This window comes from Alligator mississippiensis, chromosome 5 (genome assembly GCF_030867095.1).
Source record: "Alligator mississippiensis isolate rAllMis1 chromosome 5, rAllMis1, whole genome shotgun sequence".
Lineage (NCBI taxonomy): Eukaryota > Metazoa > Chordata > Crocodylia > Alligatoridae > Alligator > Alligator mississippiensis.
The window spans coordinates 161186193-161211933 of NC_081828.1; the positions used below are offsets into that span (position 1 = coordinate 161186193).

The 25741-nt window shown below is 43.5% G+C and overlaps 1 protein-coding gene and 1 long non-coding RNA gene across 4 annotated transcripts in view; one reads left to right on the plus strand and one right to left on the minus strand.

The window, feature by feature from the left end:
• MACC1 (MET transcriptional regulator MACC1) overlaps positions 1-23760 on the plus strand; it is a 63739-nt gene extending 39979 nt beyond the window's left edge. For all 3 annotated transcript variants that reach the window (XM_019497956.2, XM_019497955.2, XM_019497957.2), the window contains 2 exons: positions 3019-3207; positions 16688-23760. In XM_019497956.2, coding sequence (XP_019353501.2) covers positions 3019-3207; positions 16688-16903 — 405 coding nt within the window. In that variant the 3' untranslated portion in view covers positions 16904-23760. The remainder of the gene's footprint in view (positions 1-3018; positions 3208-16687) is intronic.
• LOC109285815 (uncharacterized) overlaps positions 1-25741 on the minus strand; it is an 80649-nt gene that overhangs the window by 37255 nt on the left and 17653 nt on the right. The gene's annotated exons all lie outside the window — the stretch shown is intronic.

A 25741-nucleotide genomic window follows, 5' to 3' on the forward strand; every position in this document is an offset into this window, starting at 1 on the left:
TGTTATGTACAGAAAGAGAGCAGTCAGATGTGGGTCTACCACCAGCTCCTTATGAAATAGTATTTTGCAGTAGCTGTCACTACAGCTATACATAAAATTATTTAATAGGCAAGACATGAGGGGGCACTGATATGATCCTTTATTCTAATAATACTTGGATTCACTGTCCTGAATGCCCTGTGTAAAGTGGGAGGGAATGCTACTATAGCCTGAGAATAATGTAGCTATTATGGAACAGATATGATGATTCTGAAAGTTATGGTGTGGTGGTAGGAGAAAAAAGGAGGATTCTGTGTCTAGACGCAAAAAAGAAGTCTTTTTCTATAGTCTTTCTTCTGGGTATTCAGGCCATTTACATGCAACTTGAGAAGGCCCCTTCTCTATCTCATTCAGTATGAAACACCAAAATGTATTTATAGAGGCAGGAATATTAAGTTCCTTGTGGAGCAAGCAAGTTTTATTTAGTAATAGGAAGTCCAGTCTAGAAATTTTTACTTAGGCTATACTCCCAATGACTTTCGTAGAAATAAGGACATCCAGACAAGAAGCATCATTGGTCTGAATCAAATCTATAACTATTAACAAGCAACCTTTAGAGGCCAGATTTCATTACATCCATCAGCCATCTAAGTGGACTTAGGTGCCTAACTGCAATTCTATTTCTGTTCAAGTCCCTGCAAAATCTATCAGTGCATCTACTTTTGTATCACATCATTGTCTGGCCCTTAAGACTGTGTCAAAAAAAAAGTACAGAGGAAGAGGAGAACCCACCAACCTTTTTTCCATTAAGTATTTTACAGGGACAAGTCAGGTGGAATAGGATTGCATTTAGGCACAAAAATCAACTTATGTTCCTAATAGGTGGAATAGAATCTGGCCCTAAATGGATTAATTGAGCACATAAACATGTTCTACAAATTACGGCCCTACAAATGACACCACAGCAGACAAGAGGAGGCTGACTCCAATTTCCTCCAAAGGCCACCCTTTGAAGAAGGGCAATTTTAGCTTGTGGTCTGGGTTCCTTAAGAGCCCTACTGTTAAAACGTGCTTACTGGTTGCAAGGAGTCTCTATAACCTGTATCTGATCAGTATTGATCACTTTGGAGGCTGCATTGGTCCTACTCACAACAGTGGGGTGGTTGCTGGTATCTGGTGCTGCCACCATTCTCCTATTCAAGGAGGACCTACCATCACTATCTCCCTGTGCCCTGATATGTGCTAATGACAAACTAACTACCATATTTACTTGCATACCAAACACACCTTTCCCTAAAAAAAACTAGCTTCCCAAAATTGGGTTGCACCTCTTTAGCAGGAAAGCTGATTTTCTACCCAGAATAGAAGCATGGAGAAATTCCTTTTCCTACCTCCAGCATTTACATGGAGGGAGAAGCAGAGTTCAGCAGGGTCAGTGCAGGTGAGTGGTGCACCCCACTTTGATTCTTGCTCCAGTCCATGGTTAAACCAAGTACCTGGCAGCAGCAGTGGCACTTCTGTTCAGGCAGCCTGAGGGAGTCACTTGACTTCATGGAATGTTATAATATACCTCATTCCTGCTAATCATTCTTCCCTTTACAGGTGTTAATAATGCCCATCTCTCCTTTTGCCTTGATGTGCCACTAAGCAAACTACACTTTCTTCAGCAATGTTGCCATCTGTTTGCTATGCCTGGTCTCCCTTCTATTTCACAGCCCTGTAGACTGTTTTTAGCTCTTTTCAAAATCCTAGTTTCTCCTGTGGAGTCCAGTCTTCAGCAGCAGCTACAGTTTCAACATTTGGCTGAGCAACCAGGAGCTAACAATTCAGCTGTGAAAAGGTTAAAACTGTACCTTTGACTGAGCAGGGAAGGGAGGAAGTCACCTGAAAATTAGGCTCTGTCCCTGCTATAAACCTGGAAAAAAATATTTTTTTTCCTTCCATTCTGCCTTACAAAAAAACAAGGCAAATGTTTTATTTGGAAGCATGGTATATAAGAAAATATGGCAGTTGAAGGCCTTTACAAGGATAATATTAATGGGAATGGGGGAAGTGCCCTGTTTTTCTACCCCTGCTGCAGAAAAATCCTTTGATTAAAGAAGTGAAAAAATTACTGCCACAGAATTGGAGGCCTAAGTAACAGACAGATAATGAGGACCTTTGAGATTAACCTGGGTCCAATTTAGAAAATGCCATAATTTGGCAATTTTCCATAACATGGAAAACTTTTTTTAATTCAACAAAATTTACACATGAAGGATCTGATTTGCTGCAGAACATTTCAAAATTTTTGTCAAAAACAAGAACATCTTAAAATCAAAATCTTTTCAATTTCTGTTTTTTGATATTTGTTTGAAAAGTCAATATTTTCCCACAGGGATACAGGTAGCTCAATAAACAGGTATTCACACACATTCTTACCAGCTCTACTCTAATAAGATTGCAGGCATATTGCATGCATTTGTTTCTGGACTTTACAAGGGGAACTATTTAAATTTGTTTTGTTTCAACAGCATATTTTTTTTCCCCATCTCATAGCCTCACATACTTGAATAATGACAGTCAGCAAATTAAGTATACAAAAGGATTAAATGAAAATGCTCTGGCCAATGTAATCAGTGACTTTCAGGAAAAGAAGTGGAATAGGGACAGCACCTTGTTATAACGATACTTTAATTTTTAAGTTTCATGTCATATTTTAAGAAGCTAAATTTTATGTCCCAAATATTTATGTTGGAGAAGGATCTTTTCCCTTCAGTATACTCAACTTGGCAATCCCCAACTAACACTGGAATGCTGAAGCAACTGGATGCCAAGCTATTTTTTTTTTTTTTTTGCTTAAGCTTGTGGGCAGCCAATTATTGTACAAAAGGCGTAAAAACACAGTTACTTGTTTGATCCTAAAAAACATATAGCCTTCCTTAAAGCTATGGAGAGATCTAGTATGTAAAGGGATCTAGTACAGAGTTACAAATAAACAGTAGTTAGTTGCTCTTAAATACTGACCAAAAACATTCATTTTAAAACTTGTTGCTGCAGGCCCTGCTGAAGTTAGATTGCCAAGGATTAGTAGCACGTATAACCCAGGACACCGTCATTTTGACCGCAGCTGTCAAGCTTGGCAGATACTGGAGAGAGCTGGCAGAAAGGTTAGCACGACTCACAAAGCAACAAATTGAAGCTTATGAAGTCCCACACCAGGGCAGAAATGGAGAAGTTGCCCCAGAGGTAAGCCTTCAAACTGTCTCCATCACACCCTGACTAAGAGGTTTATAGCATCTTTTCCAAATGTGTCAATATGGTCAAAAGATTTCTTTCCAATACCTTCCTTCCCCAGTTATTGCCTCCCTACTTAAATTGCAAATTGCTGAGTGCAGGGACTGTCTCTCACCATTGTGGTACACATTGGCTAGGAATGTCATCTAGGGTCTCTAGGCACTACTGTGGTCAAATAAAAAGAATTTATTGGGATGTTGCAGCTTCTGTCCACCCTAAATCTTTTATTTCCTCCACTATTAAGGCAATCTGTTTCTCTCTCTCTCTTTTCTCCCTCTCATTGATCTTCCTTCTCTTTGGCCATGGACAGGAGTTCATTTCTAGAGATAAGAATTTCCGTGAAATTCCCACTGCTAGAAGAACAGCCCAGGAGCCAAAGTGTGTGTGCGTTCTAGCATTCTGGCTTGTGAGCTATGTGGGAGAGGTCTCCAGCCAGAGGGCGATAGAAGCTGGGCCCTAGGCCAACCCTGCCCTTAAAGGGGCTCATTAATTAACAGCCTGCCCAGGAAGGGGTAAGGCTATCAAAAGGCAGTTTTACAGCAAAAGCATGGCTAAACAGGGTGGAGAGAGCCTCCCCAAACCTGGTTCCTGGCCCCACCAGCTTTTAAATTGCCATCTGTGCTGCTCAGCTGGCAGCACAGGACGTCATTTAAGTGGTGTCAGGAAGCTTGCCGCATCTCACTTCTCCAAGCCCCTAGCTTTAATTCTTCACCTCACGTACCAGCTCTGGGAGCCTTGCCACCACAGCGCACTGCTTCCTGCCCATCCCCTATCCCCCCAGCTCTTCCAGTTTAAACCAGAGGAGTGCAGGGGGTGGAGAAGGGAAGGCTTTCTCTCCAGCCGCAGCCCTCCTGGGGCTCCAAAGAGGGCTCCCACTGCAGAAGAATGGCCCTCTCCCCCAACTCCTCATCAGCTGATTGGTGGTGGGGAAATTTTCCTAGGAAGTGTCCCAACAGGGCTCCCTGACAACCTGGCCTTTGGAGGGAGGGAGGAGAACCAGAGGGCTGTGTGACAATGGGCGTCTCTGTCCAGAAAGAAGCATACAGCTGTTCAAGTTACATTAGGAGGGGGGAGATTTTCTTTGTAAATATGCAATTTAGCTTCTTGTAGAAGAGCCAGTTCTCTTCCACAAGAAGTCCCTTGAATGGCTGCATGTTCTTTTTTCATGCCAGAAGAAAGGCTTTTCTCCTGGCACAAATGTAACATCTGTCCCTAGCCTCAATTTTTAGCATGTTTCTTCCTTTCTCTCCTAAGTTATCCCTCACTTCTATTTCCTAATCTCCTTTTCTTTCTCTCCCCTTCCACAGTCTGGCTTGCTGCTCTTTACACTGAAAAGAACCATAAACAAGCCACTAACCCCTTCCTTTCTCTATCTTTTCCCTCTTTTTTCCTTCCAGCCATTATTTAATGATGGTCTTCAAGACTGAATGCCCAGCCCCATTTTTCCCCCTGGAGCAACTTTGCATGCTTCCACCCCCCTGTCCTGATAAATTCTCTCTCTCTCTGTCCTGATCTCTTCCTATTTACGGAGGCTCCCATCTCTTCCTGACTTTTTGGTATATCTTTCTGAATATCTTCAAACTTCCACAAACTGAAAATTTAGACCAAATTTGAAGGAGCCTTTCACCCTACCATAACTTTTTTCAAATTTATTCATCACTAATAAAATCTTAGCTATTTCCACAGTCACGTTCACAATTTGGGGCAGTTTTGAATTCTTTCTTTTTCTCTCTTCTCACCTGGACAATATCAGTCTTGCTACCCATCTCCCACACACTTTGTTTTCTGGAGTCCCTTACCCCCATCCCTCCATCGTATTTTCTCTGCGCTGGAATGACCTTCTGCTTCTGAGCACAGAAATCCAGCCTCTTAAATATTTTGAATGGCTTGCTTTCCATATTAGTATCAAATTGAAACTCTTTGCCTTCCTTTTTAAGGCTCTGTGCTCCTCTGTTGTTACTTACATCTCAGCCCAAATTTTATCTCTTCTCTCGCAGAAGCATAGGCTGTGCCACCTGTGGCAAAGCCTCCTGAGGGGCATCATTCTGTCCCTCCCCACAGATACCCTGTTGGGTATCAGGCTGTGCCTGCCTGCCTCCTATGGCTGGGCTGTGCCTGGCATGGCAAAGACTCCTGGGAGGAGGGAGTCATACCAGCACCCTAAGTCAGTACTTGAACCTGGAGCCCTGCTCACTCCACTACCCTAGTTACACTACTGCTGTCTAGCTTGCACCTTATCATCTGCCAACTTTTCTTGCAATGCTTCTCTCTTTTGCTTTTTTCCTCCTTGTGGCATTATGACTTTGTGTTGTCTACACTATGTTCCTGGATATAAGCTCTCCCTCAAAACCCTTCTCCAAAACCCAATCTCTTTACCTAGTTTTCTCACTGTTAATTCCTAGTGCAGTGGTTCCCAACTGTTTTAGACTCAAGACACCTGTTGTGAGACTCAAGGCACCCCTCAAAAAGGGGGGCAAAACTGGACACAGTACTCCAGATGTGGCCTCACCAGTGATGAATAAGGGGAATAATCACTTCTCTCAATCTGCTGACAGTGCTCCTACTAATGCAGCCCAATAGGCTGGTAGCCTTCTTTGCAAGGGCACGCTCAGCTTATTGTTCACTGCAACCCCCAGGTTCTTTTCTGCACAGCTGCTGCTTAGCCAGTCAGTCCCAAGTCTGTACCAGTGCATGGGATTCTTCTGTCTTAATTGCAGGACTTTGCATATGTCCTTATTGAACCTCATGGCAAGGGACAGACATTCAAAAAGCCTGAGCCTGGATTGATTCAATCTTTGCACGTTAGTTTAAACCGCAGAGAGTGAACTGGTTTGCAAGTGGATAGATGTGCAGCACATGCCTGCAGTGGTTCAAGTCCGAAGCCCAGTGGTGCTAGAGCAGCCTTTCCTCCCAGCAGGGAAGCTGAGCTAAGGGGAGGCATGGCCAGGCCCCGGCAGGCCTGAGTAAGAATGAGGAGGGGTTCAAACCCCCACCTTGGCCTGAAGGGTTTGGAGGGTGGGGGGAAAGGGAATGTCTGCTGTACGGGGGGGAGGAGGAGGAGGAGGAAGAGGAGGGGAGAGCTCTGCCCACTGCAAAGGCTCCCTGACAGCTGGCAGCAATCCCGGCACACAGGGCTGCCCAGCCCCAGAGGGGAACTTTTCCCCCTCCTCCCTCTCCCCCACTGCCATAGGAAGGGGGTTCTGTTTGGTGCTGGGGGGGGGCTCTTCTCCTTCCTCCTCCTCCCACCACCAAGGGGTGGGGGGGAAGGGGGTCTCTATGCGAGGCTGCCCAGCCCCAGATGGGGATTCTTCCCCGAGGCGCGGAGGAGGCATCTGTTCCATGCTGGGGGGCTGCAGCCAACCACTGTGGGTTGCTCACCTCCTCCGCAAACTGTGCTGCCAGGTGCAGTAGTCAGGGAGCTGACCCTGCCTGTTAAGACTAAGGTGAAAAAGGCATTGATTGAGCACTTCAAGTTTTTCTGCAAGGTCTGTCATTAGGTTGCCTCCCCCATTTAATTTCTCTTCAGTATCATATATTTACTACTCCCTACAAATACAAAATAAATGGAGATAAACCCTTCACAAAAAGGTGTTCATTTTCTTAAAGTTCATATACCAGTGCATGGTGTAGTATACTAAAATGGAAGACAAAGTAGTTTACAAATACACCTTTTCTATGGTTTACATTTTAAAGCCAATTAATTTACTGTTTGTAGCAGGTATTTGATGGTCAGCCACAAAAAATGAAGTCCCCTCTGTAGCTATCCATCAGATTTAGCATTGGAAAATGTACTGTTGGCTGTCCTTTAAAACATGCCTCAATATGACTAAGTTTTAAATGCAGGCTACAGAACATGGGTTCTCTACAGAACATGATGGTCGGTCCTCAGACTACTGGCTGGGCACAAGGTATTGCCTCTCCTCCTAATTTCCAGTTGCTGAATTGAATGAAAAACACCTAAAAATATGCTCAATACCTGAATGCTTTCTCTGTACCAAACCAGTCTACATGCCATTGGGATGTTATACACATTTCAAATATGTGGTGAGGTGACCTTCATTACTGTAAGCATGCTGGTCCACATTACATGAACGCAAGACCATGCTGCAGTAGAATTTGAAAGCTCTCTTCTGGGGAAGTAATTCTTGGAGTTCCCTGCGGAAACACATATCACTTTTTTGAGCCCAAAATTTGCCTAAATCTAGGCTTTAAGATTATTCAGGTGTAAGGCAAACTGGTCTTTTTTTTTTTTTGCTTTGAGCTATATTGCCAATTTATATATTTTTAAGTTACATTACTTTCCTTCTCCATTAGCATTACCAAAGAATCAGCACATCTTCAAATTTCATGTTTATATTAAATGACTGTACTGAGTGGAATTCAAAATTGACTTTTAGCCTTCTACTTTAACTGATTATATTGTTGTTGCTTCCAAGCAAACCTGCCACCGTGCCAGTGTTGTTGTGAGGTATAATAAATGATTCTTATAGGATTCAATTTCAACAAGTGAACTTGCACTTAGGGAAAATGTAATAGTTACCTTGTACCCATCAAAAGTTTAAGAATGCCTTTTGGATTTTCAGATTTATGATGTTGCTCTCATTTGTGTTGCTGTTGCACTTATACACTGGAGGACAGTGATAAGACACATTTCAAACTTTACATGGAAAGTTACATTTTGCTCACAGCCTGCCATATACAAAAAATTACACAATGCTCTTATCCTCACTTTGGCTATAGTGACACTTTTTGTAAAGAAAGAAGCCAAACATTTTGATATGGAGCCCTCAAAAGTGAACAAGATAATATTAAACTGTCACTATGAAACATCAGATAAAATAGCTGCTGCAACCAAATAGCTGTCTGTAGCAGGTTGTCATTTAGCTTTTATATTCCGTGGGGCAAGCTTATCCCCACAGAAAACAATATCAATAATACCCCTCCCCATACAACGAAGTGTTAACTCAAAACCTGAGGTATTTCTCAAACCTGGAGAGGGCAATCCCAAATCTGTGCTGCCTCCAGCATTGTAACCTTTCTTCTCTCCTCAGCTTCCTTTCTGGGAGCTTTTAACATCCTGTGGAGCCAGGCAATCATCCCTGTCAGCTGGGCCTGTACACCTGAGGAGACCAGCTCACTCATTAGACCCCTGCAGCTGGGCTTTTGCCCTGGCCGTGCACTCAGTTATACACCCCCCTTCTCAAGAGTAAAGCCCTGGATACACACTTCCTTTTTTTCAATCCTCCCCGCACCCAAAGAATAAGTCTGCATTTGTGTGTGCTGACCCAGGGTGGTGATGTATCAACAAATCAAAAGGCTTCAGGGACAGGTACCAGCTTGTCAACCAGTGACTGGCTTCCCACATGGAATTAAGTCATGTTAAAGGGGCCTGGCCAGTGACCAAACAAAACCAGGCCCCTGGGAGGTAGTAGCAGAGGGCTTCAACTGCCCACTTACTTGCTTGGCATTCCTTTTCTGTGAGACCATACTTCTATTCCTGGGGAAGTAGTTTCTTACTGAGATACAGAATGGGGCATTCTCCATCCTCAAACTTGGAAGAGAACTGCTCCCAGGCCTTTCTCTGAGGCATCTGTTTGCAGTATATATGTTTGATAAGTCCAGGCTGCACAGGACTGGTGCAATGCATAGCAGCTGTTTTACTGCCCTAAATGGGGTCTGACATTTGGGTGACTACTGAATCCTTTGTGGTACCTCCCTTCTGTGGGAGGTCAGTCAGTGGGGCTGTGATGGCTGTAAATTGTGGGATGACTTGCCAGTGGTAGCTTGCCAAGCCCAGAAATTACTTTACCAGCATTTTGGTTGTTGGCACTGGTGCTTCTACCAAAGCCTTTACTTTTTTGACTAGGGGCATGATTTTACCATTGCCCAATACATATCCAGGTATTTAGTCTCTATGTACCCCAGGTGACATTTAACAGGGTTAGCCATGATATCAGCCACTCATATTAACTGCAACACTTCTTTCACATGCTGGAGGTGGTCTGCCCACATGTTGGTAAATATTGACATATTGTCCAGATAGGCGGCCACATATGCCCAGTGTGGGCAGAGTAGTTTGCCATTAAACATTGGAAGGTTGCCAGGGCTCCATGTAGATTGAAAGGTGAAGTCTTGAAGTGGTAGTGATCACAGGGTGTTGTAAAGGCTGTGATTTCCCCAAACATTGGATCCAAAGGAATTTGCCATTATCTTTTGGTCAAGTCCAGGGTGTTTATGTACTTTGCAGTAGCTATTCCCTTCACTATTTCATCTTTTCTGGGCATGGGATATGCATCACATTTTGAAACTGTGTTGACTTCACAGAAGTCAATGCAAAACTGGATAATGTGGCCAGGCTTTGGCACCAACATAATTGGGCTACTGCACACACTGGATAATTATTCCATCACCCCTATGTCTAACATCTTCTTAGCTTCTTGTTTTACCATTTACATCAGTCATGCTAGAATTCTCTAGTGTTCCTTCTGAACTGTGCAGCCTGGCTTGAGGATAACTCAGTGTTTGATTAATGTAGTCTGGCCCAGACTCACTGTAAACACCTCTTTAAATTCTTCTAGAAGGCTTTTTATTTCAGCCTGTTGAGTCAGGGCCAAAGTTTCCCCTAGCATGAGGCCTCCAGGCCAGCTATTGGATCTGGGAGGGGATTTGGAATCCCCAGGCCACCTTCCAGAAAACACAGAGACCAGACAAGCCACTCAGGCCTTTCAGGGCTTTAGCAGGTTAATGTTGTATATCTGTGAACCCTGCCATTTCCCCACTGGGTAACTTCACAACTTACCTGTCCTACCCTCTACAGAACCTCAAAAGGGCCTAGCCACTTCACCAGTAACTTACTCGAGGAGGAAGGGGGCCATAGTAGAACTTGATCCCCTGACTGGTAGACCCAGAGCTGAGCATTTGTATTGTATTGTGGATCTTGCTCCTATTGGGCCACTTTGAGATTTTTTTCTTTGTGAGGGCTCCCACCAGGTCTAATCTTTCCCATACCTTCAAAACACAACCATGCAAAATGTAGTTCAATGTCCCCTGGGCCTGCCAGGACTCTTGCAGGAGGTCTAACATGCCCCAGGGCTGCCTCCCATACAGTAACTCAATGGGCAAAAGGCCATGGAAGACTGTGGAAACTCTCATATGGTGAACAAGTAGGGCAATACCTGATCCCAATTTTGCAGCTCCTCTGAGACAAACTTCCTTATTGAATGGACCTTCAGTAAGCCTTATACCTCCTGTAGTAACCAGGACGTGAAGGCTATGCCTGGCCCATATAAACCTCTCTAGGAATGCCCACTTGGGAGAAAATCTGTACTAGCTCAGAGGCCACCTTTTGTGGTGAAGCCAAGTAGATTGCCACAGCCTTGGAGTAGCAAGTGGCATTGTCAGCCAGGACCAGAATGAACTCGGATCCCCTTGAACTGGGCTCCGGCGGTCCCACCAAGTCCACCCCAACCTACAAAAGGGTATGCCAGCCAATAGGATAGGCACCAGTGGGGCCTTACAAGTGAGCCAGGGTACAAGAGGCTGGCACTTGGAGCAGGATGCACAATAATTTTTGATTTCCTGGTATACTCCAGGCCAAAAAACCCCTCACCATTACTCTATCCTGGGTTTTTTCCATCCCCATAATACATCATGAGCCAAATGATGGCCGCAATACTATTCAAAACCTGGCCACAATACTATTTCAGGTCCAAAAATTATGCCCCTATGACCTTGTCTTTGGATCACTCTCACCAGGAGGTCACTCTGCAACTCAAAACAGAGATCCTGGACTTCCAAGCTTGCATCCATTATGGCTCCAATAGCCCATCCTAACTGTCCATACGAAGGAGAATATACTGGATCCTCCCTTTGATCATAGATGAAATCTTGGCCTTCCCCCACTTGATTCAGTCCACCTTCCTGATGAGCACCTAAGGTTCCTTGATCTTCTGGTTCCTTTGGACAGGAGGTCCAGATTGCATTGAATCCTGATCCCTTTTCCTGAGCTTTTCCTTTGGCTGGTAAGGGCCTCACACTTGACCTGCCACTGCTCTTGCTATGACCTGGGTCAAAGTCCAGAAAGCTAAGGGTTCAAAAAGGGAAATATCTCCCCTAGTTCTGGTTCTGTTAGATTAGGGTTAGCCTGGATTTTATTCATTCTCCAGGCCAATCATATCAACTTGGCCATCAAGCTCAAATATCACCCCAGTACCAAAAGGTAGGCTTGATGGCTGGCTACTGCTGCTCTTACATGTCCTTCCTGTCCCCTAATGGTCAGGCTCAGGTGAATTATGGGGTAGGGTTGGGTATCCCCATGAATGCAGGTGACATATGCACATTTGTTATCAGGATGTTTGCTGGACTCACAAACCACTCATGTAGAAACATCTGGGCAGAGCCTGAACCTATGAGCCCTACTACACGGATATCCCTGATTTTTAAAAAGGCCACGTAACCCCTCAGGTCTGGGCTCTCCTGCCTCACTTCTGAGACAAAGGCATGAGAATCTATCTCCAGACAGACAGTCCCAATATCGGTGCTCTTTCTCCCCACATTGGAAACGTGTCACTTGAGCCTCTCAAAATATGCCCCAAGTGGCTTTCTTCTCTGGGGGGCCTATTCAAGGGCTCTCCAGGGCCCTAGGCAAGAGGAGGAGATGGAGGTAATGCCCCTACCAGGATGTCCCTAGAGACCTGGCCTGCTTGCCTGTAGCCCTACTTTCCTTGGGCAAGGAAGCTGCTGGCTTTCCCAGGGATCCTAGCAGTCTAATTCTGCTCCATGAAGTCCTCTACTTTCCATGTGGCTTCCTCCAGGCTGGCCACCCAATGGTGCTACACCCATCTCTGGGCTTTTACTGGGAGGATGACAGAGAACTGTTCTAAAGTCACTAGTTCCACAATCTCCATAGCCAATCAGGAGTCTGGATTTACCCAGTCAGAAAAGATTCATAGATGTTAGGGTCGGAAGGGACCCCAATAGATCATCGAGTCCAACCCCCTGCATAGGCAGGAAAGAGTGCTGGGTTCAGATGACCCCAGCCAGATGCCCATCCAACCTCCTCTTGAAGTCCCCCAGGGTAGGGGAGAGCAGCACCTCCCTTGGGAGCCCATTCCAGATTTTGGCCACTCTAACTGTGAAGAAGTTCCTCCTAATGTCCAGTCTAAATCTGCTCTCTGCTAGCTTATGGCCATTATTTCTTGTTACCCCCAGGGGTAACTTGGTGAGTAGAGCCTCACCAATTCCCCTCTGCACCCCCATGATGAATTTATAGGCAACCACAAGGTCACCTCTCAACCTTCTCTTGCGGAGGCTGAAGAGGTCCAGGTGCCCTAGTCTCTCCTTGTAGGGCTTGGCCTGCAAGCCCCTAACCATACAAGTGGCCCTTCTCTGGACCCTCTCCAGGTTATCCACATCCCTCTTGAAGTGTGGCGCCCAAAACTGCATGCAGTATTCCAACTGCGGTCTGACCAGTGCCCGATAGAGGGGCAGTATCACCTCCTTGGCTCTGTTTGTCATGCATTTGCTCATGCATGATAAAGTGCAGTTAGCTTTTCTGATGACCTCATCACATTGACAATTCATGTTCATCTTGGAGTCCACTAGGACTCCAAGATCCCTTTACGCTTCTGTGCTACCGAGCAGGTCATTTCCTAGGCAGTAGGTGTGCTGGACATTTTTCCTCCCTAGGTGCAGCACTTTACATTTCTCCTTGTTGAATTGCTTTCTATGGTTTTCTGCCCATTTGTCCAACCTGTCCAGGTCTGCCTGTAGTTGTTCCCTGCCCTCCGGTGTGTCCACTTCTCCCCACAGTTTTGTATCATCCACAAACTTGGACAGAGTACACTTCACTCCCTCGTCCAAGTCACTGATGAGGACATTGAAGAGTATCGGTCCAAGGACCAAGACCTGCGGGACCCCACTGCCCACGTCCTTCCAGGTCGATACCAACCCATCCACTACCACTCTCTGGGTACGACCCTCTAGCCAATTTGCCACCCACCGGACTGTGTAATCATCCAAATCATAGCCTCTTAACTTGTTCACCAGTATGGGGTGGGATACCATATCAAAGGCCTTCCTGAAGTCTAAGTAGACGATATCAACCCCTATTCCTGCGTCCAGCTGTTTCGTAACCTGGTCATAAAAAGAGACTAGATTAGTCAGGCATGATCTACCTGCTACGAACCCGTGCTAGTTTCCCCTCAGCATAATTTTTCCTGCTGGGCTCTTGCATATATGAGCCTTAATAATCTTTTCAAAGATTTTGCCAAGGATGGAGGTGAGACTGACTGGCCTACAGTTGCCTGGATCCTCCTTCCTCCCCTTCTTGAAAATAGGGACCACATTGGCCCTTTTCCAGTCCTCTGGGACCTGGCCCATGCGCCACGAGTGTTCAAATATTCTTGCCAGTAGCTGTGCAATGACATCAGCCAGTGCCTTCAGTACCCTCAGATGGAGCTCATCGATGCCTGCCAACTTAAACACATCCAGTTCTTCCAAGTGACTCTGCAATATCTCGGGGCCAACGCTTGGTAGTCTGGCACCCTGCTGTTGTCTCTCTACAATCCTATTGTGAGATTTGTCTTGCCCCTCATTTAGGAACACTGACGCAAAGAACTCATTGAGGAGTTCAGCCCTGTCCCCCCCTGTCTGTCACCAATTGCTTTTGCCTATTCAATAGCAGTCCTATTCCACCCTGGGCCTCTCTTTTACTCCCTATATATCTGAAAAACAAGTTTTTTTGATCCTTAACTTGGGATGCCATCCTCAGCTCCACGGTAGCTTTGGCTTTTCTAACTGCCTGCCTACAACTGCGAGCTGAGGAGGTATACTCCCTCTTTAGTAATCTCTCCCTGTTTCCACTGCTTATATGCCCCCCCCCCCCTTTTTGCCCTTAGGTTGCTCAGGATTTCTCTGGTCAGCCAGGGAAGCCTCTTGGCCCTTTCCCCCCACATTAGGATTGTCTCCCTCTGTGCCTGAAGGATCATTTCCTTAAGGCACAGCCACCCTTCCTGGGATCCCATCTCCCCAAATCTAAGTCCTTTAGCTTCTGGGCCATGGCATAGGGCTCTGAATTAGGTCCTGCATCTCCACTCAAAACTTGAGGCAACAGGCCTCCTGCCTGAGACCCAACTAGTCCAGCATGGCCACTTTAAGGGTTTTGTAATTCCAAGCTGAATCTGCTCCCAGGACCTGGCAAGCAGCCTGTACTTCTCCAGGTAACAGAGGAGCCACCGTCACAGCCAGTGTATCCTATGGCCACTGATAGGTCTCTGTCACCCACTCAAGAGTTTCAAGGAAAGCCTGTGGTTCATCTGCATGTCCCATCTTGGCAAGGACTCCACCTTCTAACCTTAGGGAACCTAGTGACTCACCAGTGTGGGTGGGGGCCCATTTCGCAACCAACTGCTGTTTCAGGAAGACCTGCAGTTGCTGCTGCTGCTCTCTCTGGAACTGCTGTTGTTGGTTTTATTGATGCTAAAAAACGCTGTTCTTGCTGCAGCCCCTCCAGCTATTCTGGCAGGATTCAGGTCTCCATGGCTGACATTTTTTCAAGTACCTGCATTCTCTACCACATGCAGCAGACTGTGACTCAGCTTTTATTTTCTCTGGGGCAAGCTTGAGCCCACAGGAATCAACATCAATACTAAAACAAACAAATATACAAACAACAAAGGGTTAACTCAAAACCTGTGGTCCTACCTAGGACCTGGAGAGGGCAACCCCAACTCTGTTGTGCCTTCACAGCACTGCAACCATACCACTCTCCTCAGCTCCCTCCCTGGGAGCTTTTAACTCTCTCTGGGGACAGGCAATCACCCCTGTCAGCTGTTCCCAAGTCATTAACCCCCTGTGGCTGGGCTCCCACTCTTAAGCCATGTACCCGAGTACACTGTCCTTGTCTATCAAGGAAGAAACCATCCCAAAAACAACCAGGCTGCACTGTCTCACCTGTTTCTTTTAATGTTTCTATTTGTACAATTTTTTACCACAAAGTGATACTAGCTGCTATAAAGAGACAGTGTCTATAAAAATAGCAACATATGGTATAGTATATTTTTTATAGGAAGAGCGAGACTGGTCTAGTAATTGTATGGAATTTATATAACTTGATAAGTATGGACATATTTTGGGTGCCTATACATTATGATCTACCAAATTTGTGTTTTGCCATTTTTGCACAAACAGAAAATTCACTCGGTTTCCATGAAAAAGCCTGGTCCTCACAAAAAAGCATGAGGACTGTGAAAAGGCATGAAATTGGCAATGAGTGGGGGGAGGGAGAAGACTTACCAAAACAGAAAAGTGTGGAAAGCTCTAGCATCCTTGTGCCCCAGCCAGCCCCTCTGCAGCATGCTGAGCTGGGTTGGAGCAGGCCCAGCCAGGGCTGCTCTGACCCAGCTCAAAATGCTGTGGTCCCGGGGGCAATAGACTCTGGTGTGGATTGCGTTGGAGTTTATTGTGTTGCATTAATAACATGTGCAGATGCGCCCTTACAGTTTAAGTCAAATCTGCAGCAGCTGAGGAACCACAATTTTTATTTGTAAACTAAGCAAAATTGATATGGAAATCCCTCAGTACTTTAAAAGATTTAAGTACAGGTCGGCATCTGCTGTGTACCGTCATAATCTCATTACTATCACTGGAGTTATAACAATTGACCACAGCTGAAGATCCATCATGGAATGCACAGTTTGGAATACTTCCAAAAAGGATACTGTCAATTTGATTGTTTTTTAATTAATTTATAAAAGTATTTCAACAACTACTCTTGAAATGGTATAGCCCAATTCATAATTAAAAAAAAAAGCAAACAAACATGTTTTTATCAAGGATTTTCTGCTGCTTTGCTGGAGCTTTGTAAAGGCTTTTTAGGGAGTTTCAGCCTTCCTGTGACTGTTGCTAATAAATACCTTCTTGCAAAGGAAGGTGATGTGCACATCAGTTAACTCCTATCTGAACAGTGCATAAAGAATGCTAATGCTGATTCATGAGACAGTACAGCTATCAACAGAACTGTAAACTTCAATATATGTGACTGCTGATGAACAGATGGATGAAAAAAACTAAACATTTTTCACTGTCACCCACTTTTCCATTTTATTGATCATTGCCTTTACTTGTAACTACCCTGGGTATACTTTTTAGGCAGAAATATAGATTTTTATCTAATAGCATCCCATTAAATGAAGATTCAGCTTCTCACTGCTACATATTTCAGTAAAAATGGAACGACTGTAGGAAGCTGACTAAACGGACAGAAATTGTAGTTTTACCTGGACATGCTCTATATGAAAACACATTGTGCTCAAGGAGCAAAAGTTAATGTGTTTCCTCTTCTAGGACATTCATTGCTATTACCTTATAATGAATTGTTATTCCCTTGTTGCTTCGTTTTCTCCAAATACTTAATCTTTTTTTTTCGTTGCAGATGATGTGGAAACCTGCATATGATTTTCTATACACATGGGGTGCCCACTATGGTGAGAGCTACAGAGATGTATTACAAGACCTGCAACTGGCTTTGGACAAAATGAAAAACCCTGTGACTAAAGATTGGCGAGCGTTAACTGGAGCTTTGATCCTAGTAAACTGCATAAAAGTCCTCAGGGCAAGTGCTTTCTCAAAGATAGAAGAGGAACCCTGAATCCTCTCCAGGAAGATCTTTTGGAGAATTATCCTGCTGGGTTTTATACTCTTTAATTAATTTTTTTAAATCTCTGATTTTACGAAAGAAAATGGAACGAGTCCTTTTAGTTTAACTTTTTTCTATACAGAAACCTCAACTGCCCAGGGCCAGAAGGGAAAGGTCTGAAGGGCCCTTACTGAAAGTTGTAAAATATTATGAGAACCACAATGACATTGGGATTACTAAGTGAAATGGGTCATTGAAATGATTTTAATTAAATGAACCAATTCACAACAGAAAAAAGCGAGAAGACTACAAATATAGATTATGAGAAACATTGTGATTTATATCGCTGTGTTTTAGTTTGAAATCAGTTCCCTACAGGCACATACATATTCTCGGAGGGCCTTCAGGCACTTGACATTTACAAAAATGATTTTTATGTTGAAATCCTGAAAGTTATAATTTTTAGACAGACTATTGAACCTGTATGGAGCCCCAGTGGACTCAATAGTGTCACACCAGTGGAGTCCTATCACACATAGAGTCAGTTGGAGGATTGGGAGACTAATTTTCAGTTTGTAAATTATTTGAGTGCCCAGAAGAAGACACCTCAAGCTTAATTTTCAGATGTGCTTAGTCTTTACCACTAGGATCTGAGCTGGTTAGGAAACAGAATATCAGTTCTTCAAAAATTCTCAGAATTCAGATTTTTTTCCATTCCAATTTTGAATGAAAATCAAAAACAGAAGAAATTCCATGCAACTAAAATCTCACAGTAGTTCATTATAGAAACACCAAAACACAGTACAACCACCATTTAACGCTGTTTCACTTATCGCTATTTCGCTATAATGCTCTTTTATATTGATACCCAAGGTTCACTTAGCACTCAGTGAGTTTCGTTATAACACTCATGGTCGCCATCTTGGTTTATCAAGCCTTTCAGTTTTGCTTAATGCTTGGTTTTTTGGGAACCAATTAAGAGTGCTAAGTGAGGGTTGCCCATACTTACAAAATGAAATTAGCTTCTTTTCATCTCAGCTCACTACTTGATGGGCCACCTCAGAAATGAAGACCCTGAAAAACTAGGCTCCCCAGTAGAAGCCAGACAGTTAGGAGTGCAAGACGGCATGAAAACCAGTGGGAGTCCCATTGAGAATTCAAAGCCAGACTACTTCTGCAAAATGTTAGGATGAATCAGCAAATTCTAACAAAAATATTTTGCTGGAATTTTTCTGACCAGTGTTATATGGGGTTTCAGTACCTCTAAAAACCAGTTTACATATTTTCAATTGGGAACTTAAAAAAACAGAGGCTAATGAAAAGTAGTGGGAACTTCTGAAAAGGGTTCTTAGCTTTGTAGAAAGAGTTTGCTGTTTTGGGGCTATTTTTACACAACCAAGTCTATACATTTAATATGCATCAGAAATTCTGTAGTTTGTCTCACTTTAAGTGGTACTTTAATCTGCATGTTCCCCTGACGAACTACAGTTAGATGAAAAAGGAGATCTATACAAAGCTGTTATCAGAATGCCAGTCACAATCTATGACCTTCTGGGTAATCCACTACCTCTCATATTGCTGTTTTCAAAGAGAGTAGCTTAGCAGGCACAGAAATAGATCCAGAATGCATGAACCTTTATTGTATCTAATTCTCATTTGTGCCATTATTGCAGGCAAGTCAGCTAGTATATTGTCAAAAAGATACAAGTGTTAATCCTACAGCTAAAAGAAAGGAAAATATTTTAGGACCATTTATGATTTGTTTATACAGCAATTCACACTTGCCTGATTCCTACTGATTGCATGCACTAAAATAAATCTGTATAGATCCTTTTCAATAGAAATCTTACCAGTGTGAAGAAGCTTGTAATAAATGCAGCGCCCACACACAGATAACATAGGCTTGGGTGATAGCTCCTGTCTGACCAAATAATCCCTTATTATTGTTAGCTGTTCAACTCAAGAGAATTTTTAAAAACAAGCAAACTTTTGATGGCTAAATGATAGCTCCAGGAACCAGAGCAAAACATTTTAGAACTCAAACAGGAAAGAACAGCTCTGTCACAGGTAGATCTCAAGGTCCATTTGCAAAGTCGGCTTGTAAAGGGAAACCAGACAGTGGCCAACATTTAGGCTAGGGACAGAAGTTGCACATAAACTGTCTTAAGTAATCAGAACCTGGTTTAAACCTGTAACAGAACAGAATCAGCTCAGTGCACATAAAGCAGTTTCAAAATGGTTGAAACTGATTTAAAATAAACCTGGTTGAATGTAGTATAAGATTTAACTGATTTGGGTCAAACCGGTTTATTCAATGTCTGTCCCAGACCCCTTCCTGGTTCAAGTTAAATCAGAGTTCCACAGCATTCCAGCAAGCTTTCCATCCCTGGGCTGGGCTGTGCTGTCTGTTCTAGAGAGCAGGGCTCCCTAGCTGGAGCAGTGAGGGGTGGCTGACAAGGGGATGGGGGTCAAGCCCACCTGGGGATAAAGCTCAGTCTACAAGGGAGGGGAGAGGGGGGGACCCCAGCCGGGGTTTGGGGCCAGGGAGGGAAATTAAACACCCCTTCCCCCGCTCACATTTGCTGCTGGCTGTGACTGTGGATTACAAATCCCAGAGGCATCCTGAAGCAGGAAGAGGAAATGATGAGCAACCTGGCAGAGTCCTGTTGCTTTAATTCAGGACTGCAAATCCCAAAGACCTCAGGGGCAGCAGGAAGAGGAAGTGAACACACAACCCTGGCCTGAGCCACTGCCGGCATGTGGCTGCATTTCATGTATCAAAGATAAATGTGGTCACTTCTGTTTCAATTTTCTGGGCAGTTTAGACTAATCTGCAAAGACTGCCTCAGGTTTTTTGACTGTCTGTACCTAGCCTTAGAACAAAAAAAAAATTTCTACCCTTTGAACCTTGCATGAATCTCATACACTCGCACTGCAGTTTTATTTCAGTGTGACTGACACAAAGAAGGGAGACTTTTATTAATCTGGAGAAGAAAAGACTGGTGGGGGATTTAATAGTAGCCTTCAACTACCTGAAGGATGGTTATAAAGAGGATGGAGTTAGATTTTTCTGAGTGGTGGTAGATGATCACTAGGAGGGTGGTAAAACACTGGAACAGGTTACCAAGAAAGGCTATGGAATCTCCATCCTTGGAGGTTTTTAAGATCAGGCACAACAGAGCCTTGGCTAGGATAATAGAGATGGGGAGTTGGACTAGATGACCTCTTGAGGTCCGTTTCTACCTTCATTTTTTATGATTCTATGAGCACAGAACAAAAGAGCATATTTACAAGATCATTTTCTTTCCCCGGCATTATTTTGACTTTCATTAAACATTCCCTAGTTACGCAGAACATGGGAAGGGAGGCAGGTGCACTGAAGAGATCTTGATTTATTAGAGAACTTCTCATGTACTCATGAAAAGTTCTCTACCCGTCATTCAAGGCCTGATACTTCCATTGAATTGGCATTTCATAATTCAGTTGGCTTGAGTGCACACATCCTGATTTGTACCAATGCTAGTGAACTGAGAATCAGTCTTACAGAGCACTAATGAAAATAACATCTTCTTTCTTTGACAAGGAAATAAAAAAAATCAGAGTTTGAGTTTAAAAGTTACATGTTGTGGCCCTCTGTGTTCCGAGGCATTCACATGCACATAATGCCTGCCCTGCGGTGATTCTTCAAGGAACTGGGGAAAGAAGGTGCAACTAAACTTCCCTACTGCTTTGAACTTCTTTGCAGCAGCCAGTCATTGTGTCATGATAACACTAGAGATGGCAATGAACCATTTGCAAACAGAGCTGGAAGAAAGCATTATTGCACAAGTTTTCCTTTCCCTTGTATTGCCAAAGCATGTGAAAATGCATAAAGTTTCTTCTTAAAGAGAAGAATTATGCTACATTATAAGCAGCCTGGGACTACCGGGAAGACTTGTAGTTATGCCTTCCAGAATATTTTCTACTGCCAGACATATCATAGTGCAGGAAGTGTTACAGTGCAGTACCCAGCTAGGCTATGCTCAATGTCTTCGTTGGCAGCTGCAGTAGGAATTTTGCTGCTCCTTACATTCCCAAGAATGCGGGCAGACCTGTTACATTGTGCTTTCCACTTCACAATACAGTCTTGCTCTCATGGTTGAATGTACCCCAGTTGGCCACATCCCTTTACTTGAAGTCAAGCCCTGTTCACCACCTCTTTTATACCCTTTGCAAAAACCATCAGGTCAGTTATTATTCACTACCACTTTTGATGCAGCATACCCTATTCCTTTTGTGCCAATTTTTGCACTGCTTACTACTAGTATATATGCTGGTGTGTAATTGCCTCAAGCAATCAGAACAGCACAACATAACGGGCACTTCCCAGCTGAGAGAGAGAGAGAGAGAGAATGCTGCCAGAAACTTTCAGTTGCAAAATGCCTCCATTAGGTTTGCAGATGCTTATTTTTTTCAAATTTAAAGGCCAACCCATACTTGAAAGGGGATTTTGACAAGCCTTGCACCAGAGAGAAATTATATCAATCAAGGAATCGCAAAGGAGCAGGGGTTGCTTTCATGTTGTGCCTATTATCATACTATCTCCTCTGACTTAAGACCTGAATCGGCAGTGATCTTGCATCCTATTGAACAAAACCTGAATTTGGCCCAGTATATTTAGCAAAATATTTGGCTTAGTGAGTCAGTAAGCTCCTTAATATGCAATATTATGTGATCAGTCCTTGATGTTTATTTGTTTTAAGGAGGATATTTATAGCTAATGCAATTATGCAAGGCTCTAGGTTCTTGAGTTCTGGTCTTTATTAGCTAATTCCATACTAAGTTTTGTTTTACATTTCTCCTCATGTGAATGAAATAAGCACTCATGCAATATTGTTTACTTTAGCAGCCTACACTGAATGTAAAAAAAAAAAAAAGGTATTAAAACCCATATTTTATTGATTGCTTACATATTTAAAACCACAAAATGCCAGTTCTGAGCAGCTGCTGAGATCAAATACAGCTGTTCTCTGCAGCAGCACTGAGCTTGGAGAACATGGCCTTGGTAAACACTCTACTCTTAGCCCCTTTTGACAGGATGTAGGAGCAAAGACCTACTGTCCCATGAGCTTACATATTTATCTTCCTTAGTCTTCATGAGAAGGGGTATAGTAGCAAATCCCCCTGTGACTTTAGCCATACCCTTGGGAGAGGACAAGGAAAAATATCTACCTTATAACCACCCACAATACAATGCATCTTTTTCCTTGACATTTCCAGGTTTCCCCATTTGTCATTTTCGTTGCTGTCTTGTGGAGACGGAAACATTGGACAAAATTCCTTCTTCTCCACATTCTTCTGTGGAAAAAAGGGATGTATTCAACCCTTTTCATCTCTGAAGAGTCCAGCAAAAAGGTTCAATATCCCACCCCTACTTCCAGTGGGAAGGGTCTTATTAAGGTGTGCAGCCGGCCTACGCCTATAATGTTGGGGAACACTTCTTGCACTCCTGCAATGGCTCTTCATAGAGCAGTCACATCCAAAGGACAAAGGGTAAAGAGCAACTCCACCTCAGTCGCCCACCTAGAGTGCAGGTTTTTCCTTTGATTATGGAATCTATTTCCCTCAGTCCACTTCAGTGGGCCAATTCAGCAGGACAGAATCCTTATTCTAATCCTAATCTAGGAAAGGGGTAAAGAGAGAAATTATTTGCTTCTACAAATCTCTATCCATGAACTGAAAGGGGAAGAAATGCTTTCTTCATGGTTCCTCTGAAAGCAGAAGATTTGGGAATGGACAAAAGATTGCCCCATGAAGAAAGCATAAGCAGGAGGGCTGGTCCACAACCAACTTCTTAGAAGACATCAGCAGTAATAGAATGGCAGCTAGGGGAATGGGGAGGCAACATTTTGAAATTTAGGGGCATAGTCACCTTCCTTCCTTCTGTCTGGAAACACTGTAGGAAAGCATGGACACGGTGGATTCCAGGGAAGCTATGACAGGGAATGAATCACTCTATATACTGTGCTCATATGCTTTCTGTCTAATGCACCCACTTGTGCAACTGTCAGAGACAGGATACAGAGCTAGATGGATGGTTGATCAGACCCACTCTGGCACCTCTTGTGTTCTGATGTTTGTTTTTCTTTCCACTGAGAAAAAGAAAGAGGTTGGGGTTTTGTGCATACCTCTCTGGTGATTTACCAAGGGGTTTGGGCTTTGCACAATGCAAGCTTCTATGCTAATATGAAGGCTTAAGCAACTAAGAAATATTTCTGAGTTTCTTCTAGTAGGCTCTCAGGTCAGGCAAGACCATCCATGCTAGAAATATTGTTGTTGAGAGTTATAACCTGTAAGTATCCTGTTCTGAACAAATCCCAGATTGTTTATTGTCCTTGCATAGGTTCTCACTGCCACCTGAACCAAGTAGGTGGATAAAGCTTTGCCATTCTAGTTTGCATTTTGTAGTCACTTTACATAAATGCAAATTTCTATGAAAGGTCAATGAGTGTATGACGCACACTCTGGGCCTCTTTTCTTCCTTTCACACCAGTTTAACTTCATGAATTTACGTGAATTTCCTGCCAGTTTATACTAGTATGAGTGCAGAAACAGGCTATTCAAGTCAGGGATTTTCTCAACCTTTCTAGATACCTAAAACAAACGTTACTCAGATGCAAGTGATAACCTGTTTCATGTACTATTTCTGTTGCTGTCAGTACAGGTCTGAAAATAAGTACCAGTTACAAATATAAGGCCCTCTGCAGATTACACTTAGTACAGAAAAATTGTGAATTTATTTGTTACCAGTATATTTGTTTATTTTTTACCTGAACTTTTTTAAAACCTTACAGTATATATTTTTAAACATAATAAACAAGGGAAAATAACACTGTATACTGTAGTCTTCTTGAGTCTGCAAACAGCAGGAAGCAACCGCATCTCAATGGTTCAACTAAGAAACAAAGTCATCAGTGGACCAGTTGCTACGAATCCTTTTAATAGAAGTATTAAGCAAGGTAATCTGAGCCCAGTCCCAAAGTGTGGTGAACAATTTAACAAGAGAGGCACTCCTGTACCAATTTCAGTAATCAGTTAGGTATTCATTTTAAACCTTTTTTCTGTAAATTTAAATGATCTGTGGCATGTGACCACCTCTTCTCAGGATGGAAGTGTAGCAGCAGGGACGCCTAATCCCTGCTACTTGAAGGGTAGGAAGCCAGCAAAAAGTTGCAAGCAAGAGTCAGCTGCAGAGTAAAGCAGCAGCCAGAGAAATCTGTTAAGGGTTAAAGAGTAGCAAAGGAGAAGGCAGTGGCTACAGCTCAGGGACAGAGGCCATGATTTCAGCCCTCAGAGCAATTAAGGCCAGAGGGATCTGAGCCCCACAAAGAGGGGTGACTGAAGGTTAGCAGGGGTCAGAGCTCCAGGCCAGGAGACTTTGGGCAGCGGGGGTTGAAGGCGGAGGCGGAGGTTGGGAGGGGTCAGAACCCCAAATCAAGTGGGCCATGTGGAACCCAAGGAGGACAGAGTACAGGAAGAGCACCCAGAGTTTACCAGCCTCAGACGGCAGCCTCCACTCTTAACTTTTTCCATGAGGTGAGGTAGCAGGGTGAGATCCCAAGAGGCTAGAGTGAGAGCAGGGCAGGACTATGGTGGGCACCATGAGGTATCACAGCTGCCCTCGGAGCCTGTCCTGCTACAGAAATTTAAAGTGGAAAAGTCAAAGATGAAACATCCATACTTTGGCAGTTTTGAGTATTGCCTATGGGATCTATTCTGATTAAATCAGAAAAGAAATCCAGCTTGAGAATGCTGATTTCTTAAACAATTTTACTCATTAGTTGACTATTTCATTAGAGAGTCTAAAGCCATTTTATAATACTTTCCTCTATTGTACATACAAAAGCCTATATTGCTGTTAATAAAGGAGTTAAAAAAAAACCCAACATAAACCTTGTAATGGATGGTTTAATAATGCTGCCTATAAAACTAATTATGTGTAACTGGAAAGATCTCCCTTGGGCCATACTTGCAGCACAGTTAAATAGGATTATCAAATATGAAAAGACCTACGCTACAAAAAGATGATGTCACAAAGGAGGAGAGATCTAGGACGCTTTTCTATATAAATTACTAGCCTTAGTTGTGACACCACGGGATCATCTCACAGCAACTGAAAAACAAATTATTTATATGTCTGTGTTCATCAGCAAATGATCCTGCCTTGTACTATGTGTAGCAGATCTCTGCATCCCATGCACCTGTTCCTGAAATGTGCTAATGCAGTCAACCTGTACCTGTCTGGACCTCTTTCAATTTCAGTGGGGCTCTGGACCCCTGAGTTTCAACTGGACTTTGTTGTAGTGTTGACTGGAAAAGGCAGCTGTTTATCTCACAATTTTCAGATACTATTTTGTTCATTTTTAAAATAATTTGCTGGGTAGTATCTTTGTAGACTATAAATATACATTCATTTTGACCAGTCTCTTGATTTTTGACAGTGCACTTAAGCTAAGAGGGTTTTTGTTCTTTTGGGAGAGGTCTTTACAGCTTGGATTATATTTTGAGGGTTAGCTTGCACATAGCAAGCACTGTTGGCACAGAAACCTACAATGTTAGAGTGTAGGAATCATGTTGCTAAGCATGATCAGAGATTAACAGTGTGCATCTACAAGTTGCTGTATGGCAATGTTGCTACGGTGCTGTGCTTTAGGACTTCCTTTTGGTTGTACTAAAGCATGGTGCAGTAACAGCCTGTGCTGTGCTGCGCATGCAGTGCATGATTAGATTTTGCTGCTATGTCACTGTAGTGGTGCAATAAAATGGGGGAGTGTGCCACTACAGTGATGTAACTGCTGATCACATGTAGAT